The 19254-nt window shown below is 45.9% G+C and overlaps 1 protein-coding gene across 1 annotated transcript in view; it reads left to right on the top strand.

The window, feature by feature from the left end:
• Positions 1–236: 236 nt before the first annotated feature.
• Positions 237–19254, top strand: part of MEX3C (mex-3 RNA binding family member C) — a 31430-nt gene continuing 12412 nt past the window's right edge. The window contains exon 1 of the mRNA XM_073343559.1: positions 237–1157. Coding sequence (XP_073199660.1) covers positions 473–1157 — 685 coding nt within the window. The 5' untranslated portion in view covers positions 237–472. The remainder of the gene's footprint in view (positions 1158–19254) is intronic.

The following is a 19254-nucleotide window of genomic DNA, read 5'->3' as shown; positions in this document are numbered from 1 at the left end:
GGCAGCAGAGCCGCCGCCGCCGCCTGCGGGGCCGCCCTGACCTGACCCAGGCCGGCGGCGGCGGCGGAGGAAGGGGGACCCAGCCCGGCCCCGTTGCCGTCACAATAAGCGCTGGGCCGCCCCAACAATCAGCGCCTGCTCCTGCTCGGGGACCGCGGGGGAGGGCGCTTTCCTCCTCTCCCAGGCCTGCCCCGGCACCGGCTCCACCGTCCAATCGCTCGGCGGGGAGAGCGGGGCGGGGCGGGGCTGCAGCTGCCTTCGCCGCCGCCTGCGGCTCTTTCTGGAGTGGGAAGCGATGGAACAAAAGAAGCGCTGAGCGCGGCGGCGGCAGCAGCGCCCAGGCCGCGCCCGGTGCCCCGCGTCACTCGGTGTCCCCGGCAGCGGCATGGAGGGGACGCTGCCCCTCTAGGCTCCGCGGCGGCGGCAGCAGGACCCGGACCTAGCCGAGCCCCCCCCGCCCCCGCTCCCGGCCATGCCGAGCGGCAGTGCCGCCGCCGCCGCCTGCCCCCAGGAGGAGCCCGCCGAGGCCCAGCGTCTGCCCCCGCCGCCGCTGCTGCTGCTCCAGCAGCCGGACACTCTGCTCCTGCGGGAGTGCCTGGCCGGGCTGGGCCTCCACGATCGCGGCCTAGCGGGCAGCGGGGAGGCGGCCGCCCGGCAGCAGGCCCGGGAGCGGCTGGCGGGGCTGCCCCCGCTGCCTGAGCCGGGGCCCGACGGGGCGGAGGAGGTCGAGGACGAAGGGGACCTGGAGCTGGAGGAGGAGCTGCTGGCGGCGGAGGACGAGGAGGAGGAGGAGGACCCGGCCTCGCTGCTGCTCTCCTCGTCCTCCTCTTCCTCGCCCTCACAGCTGCCGCCGGGGGGGCCGCCGCCGCCTCACCCGCTCCTGCCCGGGCTCGGCTCCGTGCTGCTGTCCCCCGCCGCCGCCTTCGATGCCCAGGAGACGGCGGTGGCCGGGGTGCTGTACGGGGCGGACGATCCCCAGGGCATGATGGCGGCGATGCTGTCCCACGCCTACGGCGGCGGCCTAGGCGGGGGGCCGGCGGCGGCCCCGGCTCTGAACGGGGAGCAGGCGGCGCTGCTGCGGAGGAAGAGCGTCAACACCACCGAGTGCGTCCCGGTGCCCAGCTCCGAGCATGTGGCCGAGATCGTCGGCCGTCAGGGTGAGTCCCGCCCGCGCAAGGGGGAGTCGTGCCCGAGGGGAGCGGGGACGGGGCCTGGGCGAGGCCAGCAGGAGAGAGAGGCGGGCGAGGGGTGAGGCCTTCCCGCTTGGTCGGATTGCGGGGGGCGGAGAGGGCCGCCGGCGAGGGGGGAGGCCGCCGGCCCGGCTGTGCGAGAGAAGGCCCGACTAAGCCTCGGCGGTGAGGCTGTGGCCCGACAGGGGCAGGGAGGCCCCGGTGAGGTGCCTGGGACGGAGAAGTTGGGGAGGGCTCGGGCAGGCTCCCTGGGGGTGGGGTAATCCCGGGCAAGCCCCCTGAGGGTGTTCGCCATGGGTGGGGGTGTGGGCAGCCTGGCAGGGGGCCGTGGGAGGATGTTACAAGGGCGGGGGGGGACTCTGGGTCTGCGGTTGGAGGCGGGAGGGGGCGCCCCAGCCAGGTGGGTGCCGATTTGAGGATCTGCTGGGAGGTGGGGGGCTTTCCGCGGAAGATGGCTGGCGACCAGCCCCTGAAGAGGGGGCGTGTGTTGGTGTGAACCTTGGCCAGGAGACTTGATATCCCCAGAGCAGAAGCAGGGTGAGGGTTGAGCCTTGCCAGGAGAATAGGCAATAACATGGCAGATGGATGAGCTGAGCAGGGGTTGGGACTGGGCCACAGTTCTGGCTGGGAGTTGGGTGGGATGAGCTCTGTGGGGGATGAGCAGCAGGTTGGTAGGGCAAGTTCTGCCAGGGCAATGGGCAGTAGTGCCTGGGGTGGGGAAGCTTGCAGAATGCCAGAGTCGCTGCAATCAGCTATCACCGGGTCAGGCGAGGTGGTGGTGAGTATTTATACTAAAAGGGATAGGACTCTGGGGAAGTGAAATTTACCAGTCAAATGGCCTGAAGCCTAGGTGCACCAGTGGGGCAGGATGGCAGAACTGAGCTGGCCCAGGACAGCTCTGCTAAAATGGGAAACTGGAGTCTGCTTAACAGACTAACTAGACATGGAGGGGTATAGTATAGCTTATCTCAGGGGAGAGGAGATGGACAACTGCTGGAGCATAAACCAGCACAAGCCACTGTAGGGAGACAGCAGTAGTGTTGTGAAGGGATAGGGCTGTAATCTCTTCTTCTGGGCAGGCTGTTAGAATCAAAGACTGCTTGGTTAAACTTGATAAGGTTTTTTCAGTTTTAGTAGCTGCAGCTATTCAGGTTTGCATAATGGCATGAATGAGCTGAATGGATGCCTCTCTTCATTCTCAGTCAGTGGAATAAATTCTCCAACCAGTCCCTTAAACTAACTCCCCCAATCTGTCTTTTTGTCTGGGGATACAATAACCGGGGCTTGGGGCTGCTGGGAACAGGCCCTTGCGTGTAATAGAACATGAGACTGGAATGGCCTGGGAAGCCTGCATAAAGAGCTGAGTGCAAGAATAGTTCAGGCTCCTACATTTAGTGGTGATTACTTGTTTGTGTGTGTGAAACGTTAAACCATACATTTCAATATAATCTGCTTGAGTAAAAATAGTTTGTTTTGCTTTCAGTGTTGTGGGGGTTTTTTAAAATACAATTTGTGGTAAAATTGAGTTTGAAATTTACTAACTTTTGGCCAGTTTCTGCAAACACATGCATGTGAGTAGTCGCATTGGCTTCTGTGGGTATGTGAATGACGATAGTCACTTGTCTGAATGTTTGCAGAATTGCATGCTTAGTCCTTTATTATGACAAACTTCCATTCATGCTCATTCAGACAAATAAGATGAGACTTCCACCATGAGCAAACTTAATGGGGGGGAATAAATGTGTTATTTCCCTTGTTGCTATTTTTAACTGTTGCATGTTTGACTAAGTGTTCTTGTCCTCACACTCCAGTTTTTGCTTCCTGTTGATCTTACTGCAAAGTCACATGTTTGTTTTTCAAATCATGCTTTCGTGATAAGGTCATGCTTGTGATGTCACAGATTCAGTATTGTCACTTTCTTGTGGTATCAGGGTGAGAGAAAGATGGGGGTGTTGGTAAGATCATTTCATGCACAAGTGTTTCTGGTAAGAAAATTAAAAGCATTTTTTTAATTTGTAAAGGGGGATGGCCTAAATGATCAAACACAGGTGCCTAAACAGAAGCACTCTGTTCCATTTCCCTTTTTATATCACTTTATTTACATTTGCTGTTTGAGTCAAAGGGTGAGTTAAAATAATACAAAATAAGTGGAGCTAAAAAGATGCATTCTAAACACCGTTCATTCACTGGGTTTACTTTCCCCCATCCTTTGTCTGTTACCTGTTTGGACTGTAAGCTGCTCAGGTCAAGGATTTTCTCTTTATTTGTTCATGAAAAGCCTATACGCAAATACCTTTTTTATTTAATCATTTCTGTTGTATAAGTAGTTGAAGTGTTCATTTAACAAACTTCAAAATCAAATGTTTACAGATTATTAGAGTAGGAATATGTCCCTTGCTTCCCCATGCAACAGGGTCGAATACACAGATCTGAGACCCTTTCTTTAAAAGCCTGTCCAAGAGAGAGCAACAAGTATTCAGTATTAAGAAGTGAAAATGCTTTTCCAGGAAATAAACACTAGTGACTAAAAACTTGGTCACGCATAATTGAAAAATGTTGTTTTCTGTATTTCTCTTCCTCTTTAAGAGAATCATAAAAATTAGATGTGAGAGACTCATTAGGCCATCCAGTCTATTCTTCACCAGTTTAGGATTGTTCCTTGTAGTGTATTCTTCAGTACTTTTTTTTGTTTTAAATGACTCTCACAATGGAGTTTGCATGAAAACAGGATCTTTGTTCCTGAAGTGTTCATCTGCTCTGCCTCCTTTTGCTCCTCAGCTGACATCATACTTTTTAGTTTGTGATAACACTTAGTTGCTGTGGAAAAGATCTTGCCAAAAACAGAATGATGGCTTCAGAAAAGGACAAGTAGCAGAAGAGAGAACTCAGGATTTTCATTACTATTTTTTGTTACCAAAAACACTGGCATAAAAGCATTGGTTTTCTTAAAAATGTATTGGCAACTCATTAAAGGAAGTCTATACTTCAGATAGCTAAACAAATAGTTGGTATAGAAGTGGTATACTTATCAAAGGAATCTTCAAAGTTTGTATTTAGAAATACCTGTTTATTGAATAGAACCGTTCTCATACACAGACACAGTCTAGCCATGTATTGATAGAGCAGTGATCCCAAACTTGATTTGTTCATGTACTGCCTTCTTAAAAAAGTGTGTTGAGGTGAATGGATAGACCATCAAGCTCACGCACAACAGTTTGGGAACCGCTGTACTAGAGAATTTTGATTCTAAATTCTGCCTGCCTTGTGTCCATTCCAGTAAGGACATTGCAGCTACACCATAGAATGTGGTTATCCCATCATATCTCCTGAACATCATCTGGTTGCATTCTGGTTTTGAACTAATACGGCTTCTATAACACTGTGCATGGATCTCCTGTTTCTATAATATTTTTGTTTAATAAAAAATATTTTTATGCAGTGCTGATGCAATTTAAAGGTGACCTGTGAATGAGCTTAGAACAATTGGATTTGTGTCCCTTTGCATTTTTTGTTCTCTTATGTACAAAGAGAACCCGGAAGGTGTTCTCTTAATATGTTCCCTGATGGTTTAATTGCTGAAATATCAGGAATGTCAAATCTGGTGCGAGTTTTCCTGGAGGACTCGCAGGGGTCTGAAGAGCATGTTTATTGTGTGTATTTGAAAAGAAGAGTTAGGGTGATTGGAACTTAACAAAAAAGTTCTTTAGCCAAGCTGAATTTTTAACAGGGGGCAGGGGAATGGACTGCTAGCATTCTTTATATACCATAACAAAGCAAAAAAGGTGTAAGCTGACTTCTGTTTGCCAGTTATATTTAAATTTACAAAATACTTAGCATTTTTAATATATAAATACAACTTATGCAGTACTTCAAAATATTGATACAGCACTTATCCTTCTGGATTGCTACTCCCACTTTGGGGACTTGTGCTGGGAACTGACATAGATACTGGAGCAGTTGGAGGCCATGTCCCTGTTAGGAGCAGCGTAGCGGCATCAGTACAGCTCCATAGCTATGCTGCTGTAACTCTGTAGCGCTGATAAGGAACTACAGAGATGGGAGGGATTTTTTCATCACTGTAAGAACTCCACTTTCCTGAGGAACGGGAGCCAAGTTAACTGAAGCATTCTTCTGTCAACTTTGCTTGGTCTACACCAGGGGTTAGGCTGGCTTAGCAGTGGCACTCGGGTGTGCATTCACACCTCTGAATGCTGTAGCTATGTTGACCTAATTTTAAAGTGTAATCCAAGCTGAAGGAGCTGTGTTGTGTGGATATATTCAGCAAGTTTACACTAGCGAGGATGCATAGTGTGGACACCCTGCACTAGTGCAAATTACAGAAGTTCTGTTGATGTGTAAATTGCAAATGTTCACTTCTCATGTAGACAACGCTTCACTGAGGGTTGCTACTTCAGGCCTGGTCTATACTTAAAACAGGTCAAGATAGCTACTGTACTTGGGGCTTGAAAAATCAACACAGCTGAGCACCATAGTTTAAACCAATCTAATCCCTGGTGTGGATGCAGCTGGGTTGGTGGAAGAACATTTAAGTCAACCTAGCTCCCATAGCTCAGGGAGCCGGTGTTTGTACAGTGACAGAAGAACCCCTCCAGTTGTTGTAGTTTGTATCTGCACAACGGGGTTACAGCAGCATAGCTATGGCACCATACTATGCCTCTCTAGCACCCCTAGTTTAAATGTGGCCTTAGTGACATAGCCATATACGTTTCAGTCCTAGTCTTCCTGCTGCAAGCATTCACGTCCCATTGGAAAACACTTGGAGGAAGGTATAAACCATTTGTTCCAATGAATTCATGCATTTTTTCCAAAACAATTCATGCAGAATTTTCCTTATAAATTCTGAAACCCATAAGTTTTCCACAGTGTAGAGAGGCCTTTTGAGCACTGGCAGAAAGGAAAGGGGGATAGCAAGCTGCTGACTGGCTTGACAAAGGTTGGGTTAAATAACTTGAACAAGGTCACATAAGTCTGTAGCCAAACTCAGAAAACCATTGACTTGGGCTGCCTTCTTGGGCCCCCAACATTGCTAATAGAAGTGGGAATTTAAAAAACAAAAACAGGACAAAAATGTAGTTTAGGGGGCAGTGGTTGAAGGAGATTGGATGAAGCATTCCAGACATACAGGAGTTTGAGGAGGAAAAATAAGCCACAGAAGTTTTGTCTACAGTAGACTTATTTATCTCCAAAAACTTCCTACTGTTGCTACCATGGATACACTTCCCCTGATAGAAAGCTGTAGTGAAGACAAAGTAAATAACATAACTGCTACTGCTTTAAAAACAAACTGTTGCCACTGTTAGAGTGGGAACCATTTTTACCACCTGCAGTAGTTAACATATTGTAATGTTTTTTCACAGTCATCTAGATCTTCCCATCCAACTCTCACCTGAAGAGTACAGATTTTCCTTGCCAAAGATCTTGTGGATTTTCATGTGTGAACATCTATATAAGTCCAGACTAATGTACTTCTAAACCACATTGGACTAACTGGTCCTGGGGGAAACTATTTCATAAGCTGCATCAGCAAAACTACCAGATCTTGAAAGTTTCCCCAGATGATATGGACTTTACAATCTGAGCAAGACCCTGACCCCAGATGCAGTGTTCCAGCAGGATCAGCAAAGTGTCTCTCTTTTTAAAACCTGTTTTGTAAGAATTGAGATGAAAGGTCAAGGGCCAGTTCCCAGGTGCAAATGAAAAAGAGGATGGTGGGGGGGGCAGGGGATTCCATAAACCTTTTAAATTGGCATTGGGTTGTAAACTTATCAGCAACTGAAAAAAAAAATCTTGATGGGTCTTGGAAGCTTCAGGGTTGGTGTTTTTTTTTTGTTTTTTTTTTTTTTTTTTTAAACCTGAAAGTTAAAAGTCCAGGACATTAAAAATTCAACTTCATTTCAAGTTTCAGATATTTCTTTAAAAGGAAGCTCTCCCCAAATATCCTCTGTCTATCCACGTATTTAACCGTCCATATTTTTTCCATGCATATACTTTTCCTGAATTCATAATACATTACACCTTCATACTTTAATCTCCTAGGGTAATGGTACAAAACATATGCTACTGCTGTTTCATATGAGGCTCTGTGTCCTAGGCAGTAAACCTGCCAGGAACCTCTGCTGCCCTCAAATGTAAGAGGCAGTATCCCTTTTTTGGCACTGACAACTTGGAAGTTATGTATTATAGGGGTTTGAATTGAAAACATATCAGTACTGTCATGGCTGTTGGGAGGACAGCTGACAGTTTTGACAGTTGGGCCTTCTGACCTAAAGGGATACATGGGAGGTGTCTCGGTTTTCTTGCTTGGGCAATCGGGTGCATATTGAGACGGTCTTCTTCCCACAGTTGGCCTCCAAAAACTGACCTACTTCATTAGGCAGTTCAGGTTAACTTCCATTGTTTCCTACCTTTTCCCTCCAGATTAAATTAACGCTCTTGGCTTAAAGGTGCCTACTTTCATATAGTTATTGGAGTGACTCACAGAAAATACCTTCATTTTTATGTGGAAGATGATCTTTATAAATAGATTGCAAGTTTTTTGGGGCAGAGACTATCTTTGTTCTGTTGGTGCTAGGCGCTGTACAGTGGGGTCCTGGTCTGCGAGTAGGGCTCCTTGGTGCTACAGTAATACAAATAATAAAAGGTGTTGCTATCTGGCTTTTCTTTTGGGCCAAAGGTGTTTTCAGAGTGCCTCGCGCTGGTTGCCACTCGTCTCCTCTCGAGACTTGCAGACTGTTGCAGTCTGCAGATTTATAACGTATTGATAGTTGAATGGGGCCCTGTACCTACCCAAATAACTTTTCAGAAGGGCTAGCATGGACCACCCTAGGGCCAAGACATTTCTTCCAGAATAAAGCTTAGGTGTCCCTGAATGTATCTTCCACTGAGAGCTTAATCTAAAATCAGTGAGCTCTTACCTCAGACTAATGGAGTAGATGGCCCTTCCTCATGTGAGACACCTTTATTAAATCTTATTTCAAGTTTGCAGGGTTAGTTAGCAATAAATTTCACTCCAAATATGGATGACATTGGAGCTATGTTGATTATTCTTCAGTTTGTCTCCAAGCTGAGTGTTTCGGTATTCCATCCCCAACTATTGTAATTTTAACAGATGTTTCTTGGTTGAGGATCCCATCACCGGAGGCTGACCATTTAGGGTTGGTGGAATGTGTGGGAGGCTAAGTTCCACAGTGTCCAGGAGCTGCAAGTTATAAAGTGAACTCTCAAATCTCTGCCGCTGAACAATGGCTGCATTGTTCAAATGCTAACAAATAGAACTACCACTGTATATTACATGAACAAAAAAGGAGGTGCAACTCTAACAGGAGACACTGGTTTTATGGGATTGCTGACATCCCCTATTTCTCAGTCTGGAAGGCAAAGAGAACACAGTAGCCATTCATAGGCTTCAGGAACATCACAGTTGATGGATTAAACAGATGGGCCAACTGTTCAAGAAATAGGGCCGTGCATCATAGCCCTCTTTGTGATGAGCCTCAGTGCATGTCCTTAGCTGATTGTCTGTTTATTCCACCACTGGTCATAAAGATAGGCTGAGCCTGAGTTATACTGGTTGCTGCAACATGGACCAAATGTAATTATTACAGATATTTTTGTGGAGCCTCAGTATTACTTACCATTATCTTCAGACCTGCTGTCTTGCCTTCCATCCCAGTCTGGAATTGCTTTGTCTTGCTGTTTGAATCATGGGACATGTAATTACTTCTGACCTGACATGTCTTATAAAAGTGCAGAAAATTCTGCTGTAGTCTAGAAAATAATCTTCATTGAAGTTTTTACACTTAGAAATGGAAAAGCTTTTTCTAAATAGACCCTTATCTACATTCTACCTCCATATCCAGTATTATGGACAACTTAATGGATTTGAAAGTCTCACCCTTGAGGTAAGACTACAAAAGGCTATCTCTCACTTCAGCATATCATCTGCCAGTGGACAGCTCTGTTTTCAGGCATCTTTGGTGGTGGGATGACTGTAGAGATCTAGTCTTCCCATTGGTCAAAGAATCTGTTATACAATGGGACCCCAGCTGGTGCTGACAAGGTTGATGGGTGCCAGTTCAGGTGTTTACCTTGTAGGTGAATATTTATCATTCTACCTCTATTTTCATTTGCACTTTCACTTGAGAAGAATGAGTTGCAGACTTTCCTCATCCCCGATTTATCCCAGGTGTGGTGTTTGAATTCTGTTTAGGCACTTGTTCTTCTGACAGCACTCCTTTTGAGGTGGGCAGGTACTATTACCCCCATTTTACTGAAGCACAGGTTAAATTACTTGTTCAGGGTCACACAGTCTGTGGCAGAGCTGAGGAGACCAAGTTCAATTCATAGTCCCAGGCTAGTGCCTCAATGACCATCCTTGTTTTATGAAATATTACCTGAATCAGACCATTGATCTTGTGGAGTTTCCAAAATTTCATTCTCACATAAAGGAAATGACTCTACATATGCCCCAGATGTCAAAAGGTTTTTGAGTTTTTATTTGACTAAGTCAGTGAGGAAATCCACAAGACTGTCTCTGTCTAAAGGGCATAGCAGTTTTCTTTACACTTCATTCAGTCAGTCCCTGTATAGGACTAGACTATGCTTTGGGCTTGGGTGTCTACCTCATGACATTTGAATTTACACTTCTAGGGCAAGGCAGTATTGAACGCCCACCTCATAACATGTCTATCATAGCAGTCTGTTGGGCTGTTACCTGTTTGTATACAGACTTACACAGCATTACTCTCCTGACTTGAGCCCACTTTCAGAGAGCAGTTCTATTATCTTTGTGTAAACTAGAACTTGTCAGCCCACCTTCCTGAATTGCTAGAATTGTACTCTGTGCTAGACTTCCTATGGGGAAAATAGTCTCCTTCAAAGAATCTGTTATTCTTAATTAGTGGCTCTCGGAGTGTTGCCTCTATCTAGTCCCATCATGTCTTCTGTATTCTTTAGTCTTGCTAGAGTGGTTGGGGCAACACAACCATTACATAATCTTACCCCAGCTGCTCAGTGCTATGAGAGGGCACTTGTGCAGACACCACAGGTTTGACAGGAGTAGAGATGGGGCCATATCCCACCACTGTGAACCCACAGAAGCAAAATTCTTTAAGAACCCCAGTTACCATGGTAAATCACATTTAATTTGAGTGATTTCTCCATTGTCCAGTTTCTCCCCCCTCCCGGGCCAAATTTTTTACTTGGATGTTTTGCAAGGAGCCTTCATAAATCCATTTTAAGAGTTGAAGGATTCCTGATCCTACAAAAACCTGAGTGCTTTCAGTTGTCATCACAACCAGTCAGGAGTTCAGCACTATAGATCCCTTATTTATTTGTAGGCCCCAACTAAGGCCAGGACTCCTGGCAGTAGGTACTATACGCACATAAAGAAAAGCCCTGTCCCAAACAGCTTACAATCTAAAATCTTGGATAAAACCCTTTGGCCGCGTGCATTTTTGGCTCGTACTGAAAGTAGTCAAATATAAAGCCAAAGGCCAAAAGAGCGCACATCGGTGCGTTTATAAAAAGGAAACAACTAAGCGTGACTAAATTTATAATGAAAGTGTTGTAAATAGCTATGTAAAGAATGAGTCAGTATAGAAATGTTCCACAGGTCAGTAAAAAGACTCCAGATAATGCAGTGTAATTAAACACTTAATTCTGATTGCAGTGGTAACTTAATGAGCGGAGGGACCAGAATGTCCTCTTTATCAAGTTATTTTAACTTTAACATGCGAGGCCCATACATTGTCTGTCTGTCTTTCTCCTACTTGGAACAGTCCCTCCAGAGCTCCACTTACACTTTTGTACCATTCAATAACTTACTTTTCTCTAGTGTTGCTTGCCTTTATGGTAGAGCCCTTTGTTGGGACTGGGGTCCCGCAGAACCTGCTGCCATAGTAGTGGGAACAGGATAAAAATTCAAGGAACAATGTGGGAACAGGTGGGAGTGAATATTGCAGGACAGGATGGAAGCAGGATTAAAAAATAATTCCCCGCAGGGCTCTGCTTTGTGGTACTATTGTATTTGCAACTAGAAGTAAAAGAGGAGGCATCTCCTGTTTCCGTAGCCACCTCTCTCAAAAACAGGCTGAACCTAATTTCACATCAAACTTGGTGGCAAAGGGATCCATCTGTTTACCTTGACATCGCACATTTTAAAAATAAATTACTCAAGAACTGCTTCCATGAGTCGTGAATACCCCCATTGCAACAAGCTTAGAACCATCTAGAAGAGCACTACCGATTGGGGCTGCGTGAGTCACGGCTGTGGGCTCAAACATTCGGAGGAAAGTTATGAAAGAGACTGCCAACATGGGTGATGGTGTGAAGCTGACAAAGTTAAAAGGACTGGCCATTTGTCTGCAGCATCATCATCTTAAGTCACTACCTACTAGGAATCAACAGTATAGATGATAGCATAAAGGAAAACAAGATAGGCAGACACGTGATCCTTCAAATTTGTCAACGTCTGCACCATCTTTAAAACATCACAGGTGAGAGGAGGCCTGAGAGTTCGTCTGTTTTTCCTTCTTCTTTTGGGTATCGTCTGATCCATATGGAATGAAGTGCAATTGCCATGGATCATTGAGGTTTAGAGGCTGACAATGCAGTCCAATCAAGGGGCAGCCTGGTACAGAAGGATGTCGCTGTCTGGGACACAGGAGACAACCTGGGATCTGTTCTCAGCTCTGACACACACTGCTGTGAACTTGAGCAAGTTACTTCACCTTTCTGTGCCTCTCTCCCTTCCTGCCTTTTGTCTTGCCTGACTAGGATTGAAATTTTCAGTAACCTTACTATGCGATTGTACAGTCCCTAAGGGTACAATGGAAGCCCCAATTTTTGAGGTCTGTAGGTGCTACTGTAATCAAAGTTCACTCTGTGCTGCTTATCCTTACTTAAAAAATTGTTTAAAAGTAGCTGCTTACAACCAGTTCCAAGCCTGCTGTCTGTGTGCTTCTAAGTCTTCTACGGCAATGAGACGCAAAGTCCAGCTGCCTAGATCCTGGAACAAATGTATCAGCCATCCTGACTCCCCTCTCCCCCAGCTGCTTAGACATGTTCCCCTCCAGAGTCCATCTGGCTGTAGGAGCTCTGGTTTTCTGGTAACACCCCAGCACAGCGTGGCAGGAGAGTAAAGCAAGAAACCACTTGGCAAAAGAATTTAATATACATACAAATTCTTTACTCTTTAAGAGTATGGCAAAACAACACCACTCCTGAATGCAATCCTTTGTGACATTACTGCCTCTGTGAGTCCTTTAAACCATGCAACTCTTCCAGCCTTCTTGCCCAGTCCGTGGCCTTCTGGCAGTGAAATGGCCTGCTTTGCATAGAGATCGCTCCTGTCTCTGACTCCTTTCTGTGCTGCTGCTAGGGGAATTTCCATGTTGCAACCCCTTCAGATTTGGGGCAGAGTTCTTCAGCGTCCATGGCCCTGCTGCCATACTCACCGTTCCACCGAGGTAGAGCCATTCAAGGTTGATGGCCCTTGATTGTGCTGTAACAGTTTCCCAGACACACTGGGTAGGAAGTTCCTGCTGCACAAGGAATGCTCACAGCCACCATAAAGTTACATTGAAAATGGAAGTTGTGATACAACATGGCTTTCACAAAGTCAAAATGGAATTTCAGTTGACACAGATACATCCACCAAACTGTCACAGTAGCTGTTTCTTTAAATGGGAAATATTTAGCACAGAAGAACCTCAGTAGTCTGGGGGGAGGAGAAGGAGGAAGAGGTTCTCATTCTGTTTTTTCTCACTCCAAAAAAAAATTTTAAAAATGGAGACTTAAGCTATGTCTACGCTACAGACCTTACAGAAGCACAACTGTACCGATCGAGCTGTGCCGCTGTAAGGTCTCATGTGTAGCCGCTCTATACCGGTGGGCGGGAGAGAGCTCTCCCACTGGCATAATTAAACCACCCCCAATGAGCGTTGGTAACTATATTGGTGGGAAACGCTCTCCCACCGACATCGTGCTGTCCACGCCGGCGCTTTTGTTGGTCGGGGTGGTCTGTTTCTTTTTGTTTTTTTCATACCCCAGACCAACAAAAGTTTTGCCAACAAAAGCGCTAGTTTAGATATAACCTTAAGTTGCAGATCTCTCAAGACCTCTAGACAGACTTATGTGCAGGTCTGGGGAAGAGCCAGTGGTTCTGGTACATGCGGACACGAATAATATAGGGAAAGGTACGAGAGTGGTCCTGGTGGCCAAATTTAGGCTGCTGTGTAAGATTAAAGTCCAGGACCCACATGGCAGCATTCTTTGAAATACTTCCAGTTCCCCGCACTTGGCCAGTTACACAAGCAGAACTTCAGGGTCTCAGTGCATGGAAGAGATGATGATGTAGGGAAGGAGGGTTTTAGGTTTATTAAGAACTGGAGAACCTTTTGGCAAAAAGGGAATCTATTCAGGAAGGATGGGCTCCATCAAAGTCCAAATGGAACCAGATTGCTGGCATGTAAAATTAAAAAGGTAGAGAATTTTTTATTTCTTTTATTATTTTTTTAAACTAAAGGAAAGCCAACAGGTGCAGAGGAGCACACTGTTTGGTTAGACATCCCTTAGGATAGACATTGATAAAGTACAGGTCGGAATTGAGGAGAACCAGTCAAATGAAAGAGTCCCATTCAATTAAATCACACGAAGACCCACAACTACTGTTGACAAATTGTATAAATACTTGTATACAAACACTAGAAGTCTAAATACTAAAATGGGTGAATTGTAGTAAGTGCCTGGTGTTAAATGCAAATATTGATATAGGCATCACGGAAACTTGATGGAATGATAATCAGTGGGACATGGTAGTACCAGGGTACAAAATATATAGCAATGACAGAGTAGGTTGTGCAGGGTATGGGGGGAAGGAGCAATGGAGTCACTATATATGTGAAAGAAAGCATAGAATCAAATACAGTAAAAATTTTGACTCAAACTACTGTAGAATCTCTATGTATAGAAATTCCATGCATGAATAATAAGAGTATAGCAGTAGGAATATACTGCCAACCACTTGACCAGGTTGGTGCTGATGGTTGTGAAATGCTCAGGGAGATTAGAGAGGCTATAAAAATAGAAAATTCAATAATGTGGGATTTCAGCTATCCCTTTATTGGCTGGGTACATGTCACCTAAGGATGGGATGCTGAGATGAAAATTTGTAGATAACATTAATGACTGCTTCTTGGAGCAGATAATCCTGGAACCTACAAGGAGAGAGACAAATTCTTGATTTAGGTCTACGTGGCACACAAGATCTGGTCCAAGAGGTGAATATAGCTGAATCGCTCAATAATAGCAACTGTAACATAATTAAATTTAACATAGTTTTTTTGGGGGCGGGATGGAGGAGAAATACTGAATCCACCACCAGTGTTCTCTCTAATTTTTCCCACCCATGTGCAGAATGAATTTTGTTATGTGCACCAATATGGGAACTTAGGCCACCATAGTAGCATTTAACTTCAAAAGGAGAACTACACAAAAGATGAGGAAGCTAGACAAACAGAAATTAAGAGGAACAGTCACAAGTGAAATGTCTGCAAGCTGCATGGAAACATTTTTTAAAACACCATAATAAAGGTTCAAATGTATACCCCAATTTAAAAATAAAAAGAGTACTCTGTTGTTCAGCTTTTTTGGTCCTCTTAAAGGCATGTCTACATATGCAAGCGCATCTCTGGTGAAGACGCTCCATGTTGGTGTGAGAAGCTTTCCCTAAGTATAAAAGTATAATTAAGCAGACCAAAAAAGAATCTGAAGAGCAACTAGTAAAAGCAACAAAAGCTAACTGTAGAAAATTGAAGTACACCTCTATCCTGATATAATGCGGTCTGATATAACGCGAATTCGGATATAATGCAGTAAAGCAGCGCTCCAGGGAGCGGGGCTGCTTTACTCATTATATCCAAATTAGTGTTACCACATTAGCACAATGTAATTGGCACGGCAAGGCTGGGAGGGGGAAGAAGTAGAGTCACAGTGGCACGCTCAGGGGAGGAGGCAGAGCGGAGGTGAGCTGGAGCAGGGAATGGTTATTCTCCCTATCCTGATATAACACAGTCTCACCTATAAGACGGTAAGATTTTTTTTGGTTCCTGAGGACCATGTTATATCGGGGTAGAGGTGTACATCAGAAGGAGGAAGCCTGCCAAACAATCACTGGATGATTGAAGTGCTAAATGAGCACTCCAGGAAGACACAGCTATTGCAAAGAATTCACTTAGCTTTTCTGCATTGGTCTTCATTTCACATGATGTGAGGGAGATTCCCACACTTGTGCCATTCTTTTGAGGTGACAGATCTGAGGAACTGTCACAGATTGAGGTGTCAGTAGAGGCTTGGGAACAAATTGATAAATTCAAGGGTACACTAAGTCACCAGGACCAGATGGTATTCACCCAAGAGTTCTGAAGGTCTGCAGTTTTAAATCTGAGTTCCTACAAACTGTGGTATGTAATCTATTGCTTAAAATCAGCTTCTGTACCAAATGACTGGCGGATAGCTAATGTAACACTGATTTTTAAAAAGACTCCAGAGGCAATCCTGGCAATTACAGGACTAACTTCAGTACCAGGCAAATTGACTGAAACTATAGTAAAGAACAGAATTATCAGATACAGAGCAACACAATATGTTGGGGAAGAGTCTGCTTTTGTAGACTGAAGTCATACCTCACTAATCTATTAGAATTTTTTGAGGGAGTCAAAAGCATGTGGACAAGGGTGATCTGGTCAATCAGTGTACTTGGGTTTGAATAATAAGAGTATTTGGATTTTCAGAAGCCTTTCACAAGGTCCTTCACCAAAGTCTTTTTAAGCAAAGTAAGCAGTCATGTGATAAGAGTGGAGATCCTCTCATGGATCAATAGCTGGTTAAAAGACAGGAAACAATGGGTAGGAATAAATCTTCAGTTCTCAGAATGGAGAGAGGTAAATAGCAGGGTCCCCTAGGGATCTGTAGTGAGACCAATGCTATTCAGCATATTCATCAGTGATCTAGTAAAAGATGTAAACAGGGGTGGCAAAGTTTGCAGAGGATACAAAATTACTGAAGAAAGTTAAAGCCAAAGCCAACAGTGACACAGTACAAAGCTATTTCACACAACTGGGTCACTGGGCAACAAAATGGCAGATGAAATTAATTGTTGATACATGCAAAGTAATGCACACTAGAAAAAATACCAACTATACAAATATAATGATAGCTTCTAAATTAGCTATTACCACCCAAGAAAGATCTTTGAATCACCCTGGATAGTTTTCTGAAAACATCCACTCAATGTGCAGCATCAGTCAAAAAAGAGGACAATGTTGGGAACCAATAGGAAAGGGGGATAGACAGAAAATATCATAAAGACGCTATATAAAACCATGATACACCCACACCTTGAATACTGTTTGCATTTCTAGTCTCCCCATCTCAAAAAAGATATATTAAAATTGGGAAAGCTACAAGAAGGGCAACAAGAATGATTAGGGGTATGGGACAGCTTCTGTATGAGAAGAGATGAAAAATACTAGGACTGTTCAGTTTTATAGATTTCTGTCAAATCCCCCATTGCGGGTGGGGTGGGGGTGGTCCATGAATGGTTTGGAGAAAGTGAATAAAGTGGGGTTTTTTAACCCCTTCACATAACACAAGAACCAAGGGTAACCCAATTAAATTAATAGGCATCAGGTTTAAAACAAACCTACGAAAGTACTTCTTCACACAATACACGGTCAACCCGTGGAACTCCTTGCTAGAGGATGTTGTGAAGGCCAAAAGTATAACTGAGTTCAAAAAAGAATTAGATAATTTCATGGAGGATAGGTCCATCAATGGCTATTAGCCAGGATGGGCAGGGATGCAACCCATGTTCTGGGTTTCCCTAAGCCTCTGACTGCCGGATGCTGGGATTGGACGACAGGGGATGGATCACTCGATGATTGCCCTGTTCTGTTCATTCCCTCTGAAGCAGCTGGCATTGGCCACTGTTGGGCTAGATGGACCATTGATCTGGCCCAGTATGGCCACACTCCTGGGTAGTGACTGCTTGTTAACCGCCCATCATTGAGGATGTTCTGAGGCCCTTTGGAAGGAGAGGAGGATTACTTAACAGTAGGTGTTCTTTGACTATATTGCCTCTGCAGATCCATGCCCGATTCTTACTTCTGAAGAATCACTTTGGAAGAGTCATTTCAATTTTAGTGGAAGGAAATAATTGAGGGAAATTGGGACTGAAGTTCCTTCCTTAATGTTTATGGGTGTGTCTACACTACAGCAGCATAACAGTGTCACTGCAGTGCTATGGTGTAGACCAGTGGTCACCAGCCGGTCAATCGCAATTAACTGGTCGATCGTGAAGGCTCTCCTAGTCAATTGCGCTCTCCGGCCGCTAAAAGTCTGGTGGTGCAGAGGGTCTGCTGCTAAGGCAGGCTCCCTGCCTGCCCCAGCCCCAGGCTGCTCCCGGAAGCGGCCATCACGCCCCCTGGGGATGAGGGGCAGGAGTCTCTGTGAGCTGTTCCTGCCTGCAAGCACCGCCCACGCAGCTCCCATGGGTAACTCTGGCCAATGGGAGCTGCAGGGGCAGTGCCTGCAGAGGGGCAGCATATGGAGCCATGGGCGCCCCCCCCCCCCCCGGCTCGTTGGCCCCTTCCAAGAGCGGTGTGGGGCCAGGGTAGGCAGGGATCCTGCCTTAGCCCTGCTACGCTGCCAACCGGGAGCCACCTGAGGTAAATGCAGCTTGGCGGGACCCCAACCCCTTCCCAGAACCAGCACCCCAGCCCCTTCTGCACCCCAACCGCCTGGCTCAGCCAGGAACCCCCTTCCACAATGCAAACCCCTCAGCCCAAAGCCCCCTCCCCCCCCACACCCCACCCCACCCCGACCCAGCCTGGTGAAAGTGAGTGAGGGTAGAGGAGAGAGAGCGACGGAGGGGGGGCAGGGGATGGAGTGAGCAGGGTGGGGCCTCAGAGAAGGGGTGGGGGAGATCCTGGGTTGCCCTTAAATTCAAAAAGTGATCTTGTGCGTAAAAAGGTTGCTAACCACTGGTGTAGACACTTCCTACATTGAAGGAAGCTGTTTTTCCATCAGGAGTTAATCCACCTTTTCAACAGGCCAGGGGTTCTCAAAATGGGGGTCAGGATCCCTCAGGGGGTCGTGAGGTTTACATGGGAGGTCGCAACCTGTCAGCTTCCACCCCCAAACCCCGCTTTGCCTCCAGCATTTATAATGGTGTTAAATATATAAAAAAGTGTTTTTAATTTATAAGGGGGCTTGCACTCCGCAGCTTGCTATGTGAAAGGGGTCACCAGTATACAAATTTGAGAACCACTGCAATAGGCTGTGGCTAGGTCAACCTAGCTTTGTCTACACCAGGGTTTAGGTTGACCCAATTACAGCACTGAGGGCACATCATTTTTCACATCTGTGAGCAACATAGCTAAGACTCTCATTTTTTACTGTAGACCAGGCCTCGGTGTTGGGCTGCACGAGAAGGGGCTCCAGTAGTCGTTGCTTTTCTAGATGGTTTTTATCAAGTTGTTTTGCGGTTTCCCCTTCCAAAGTTTGGCGCATGAAACTTGTTATCTTTGCAGTTTGTCTCATCTGGTTTATGGTGTCGAAGTCCGTAAGGACATGATGATTATTGCCTATTAACAAAAGATTAGAACTGTATAGGGCAGTGGTGCCCAGACTTTTCCTGCCCTGCCCCTCCTCACCAGTAATTGAATGTGTCCATGTCCCCTCTCCATTGCTACACAGTTGGCTCAGCAGAGGAGGTGGAGCTGGGGGTGGAGAGGGAATGAGCTGGGGCTGGGGGCAAAGGAGAGGGCTCAACTGGGCTAGATGATGCTCCCTCCCTGCCCCCCAGGGGGGCTGGCCTGGGCCCTGATGTGCACCCCCCCAATGTTCCTTTGCACCTGCTTACAGGAGGGGGGGACACAGCCCATAGTTTGGTTACCACTGGTATAGAACGTTAGTGTTACCGTTTCTGCTCTTACATTTAGGAACATCAGTGTTTGCTCCTCAGCTAGTTAGTGTTGGTTTT

This window comes from Lepidochelys kempii, chromosome 5, assembly GCF_965140265.1.
Source record: "Lepidochelys kempii isolate rLepKem1 chromosome 5, rLepKem1.hap2, whole genome shotgun sequence".
Classification (NCBI taxonomy): Eukaryota; Metazoa; Chordata; order Testudines; family Cheloniidae; genus Lepidochelys; species Lepidochelys kempii.
This window is presented reverse-complemented; position numbering and strand designations above follow the sequence as displayed.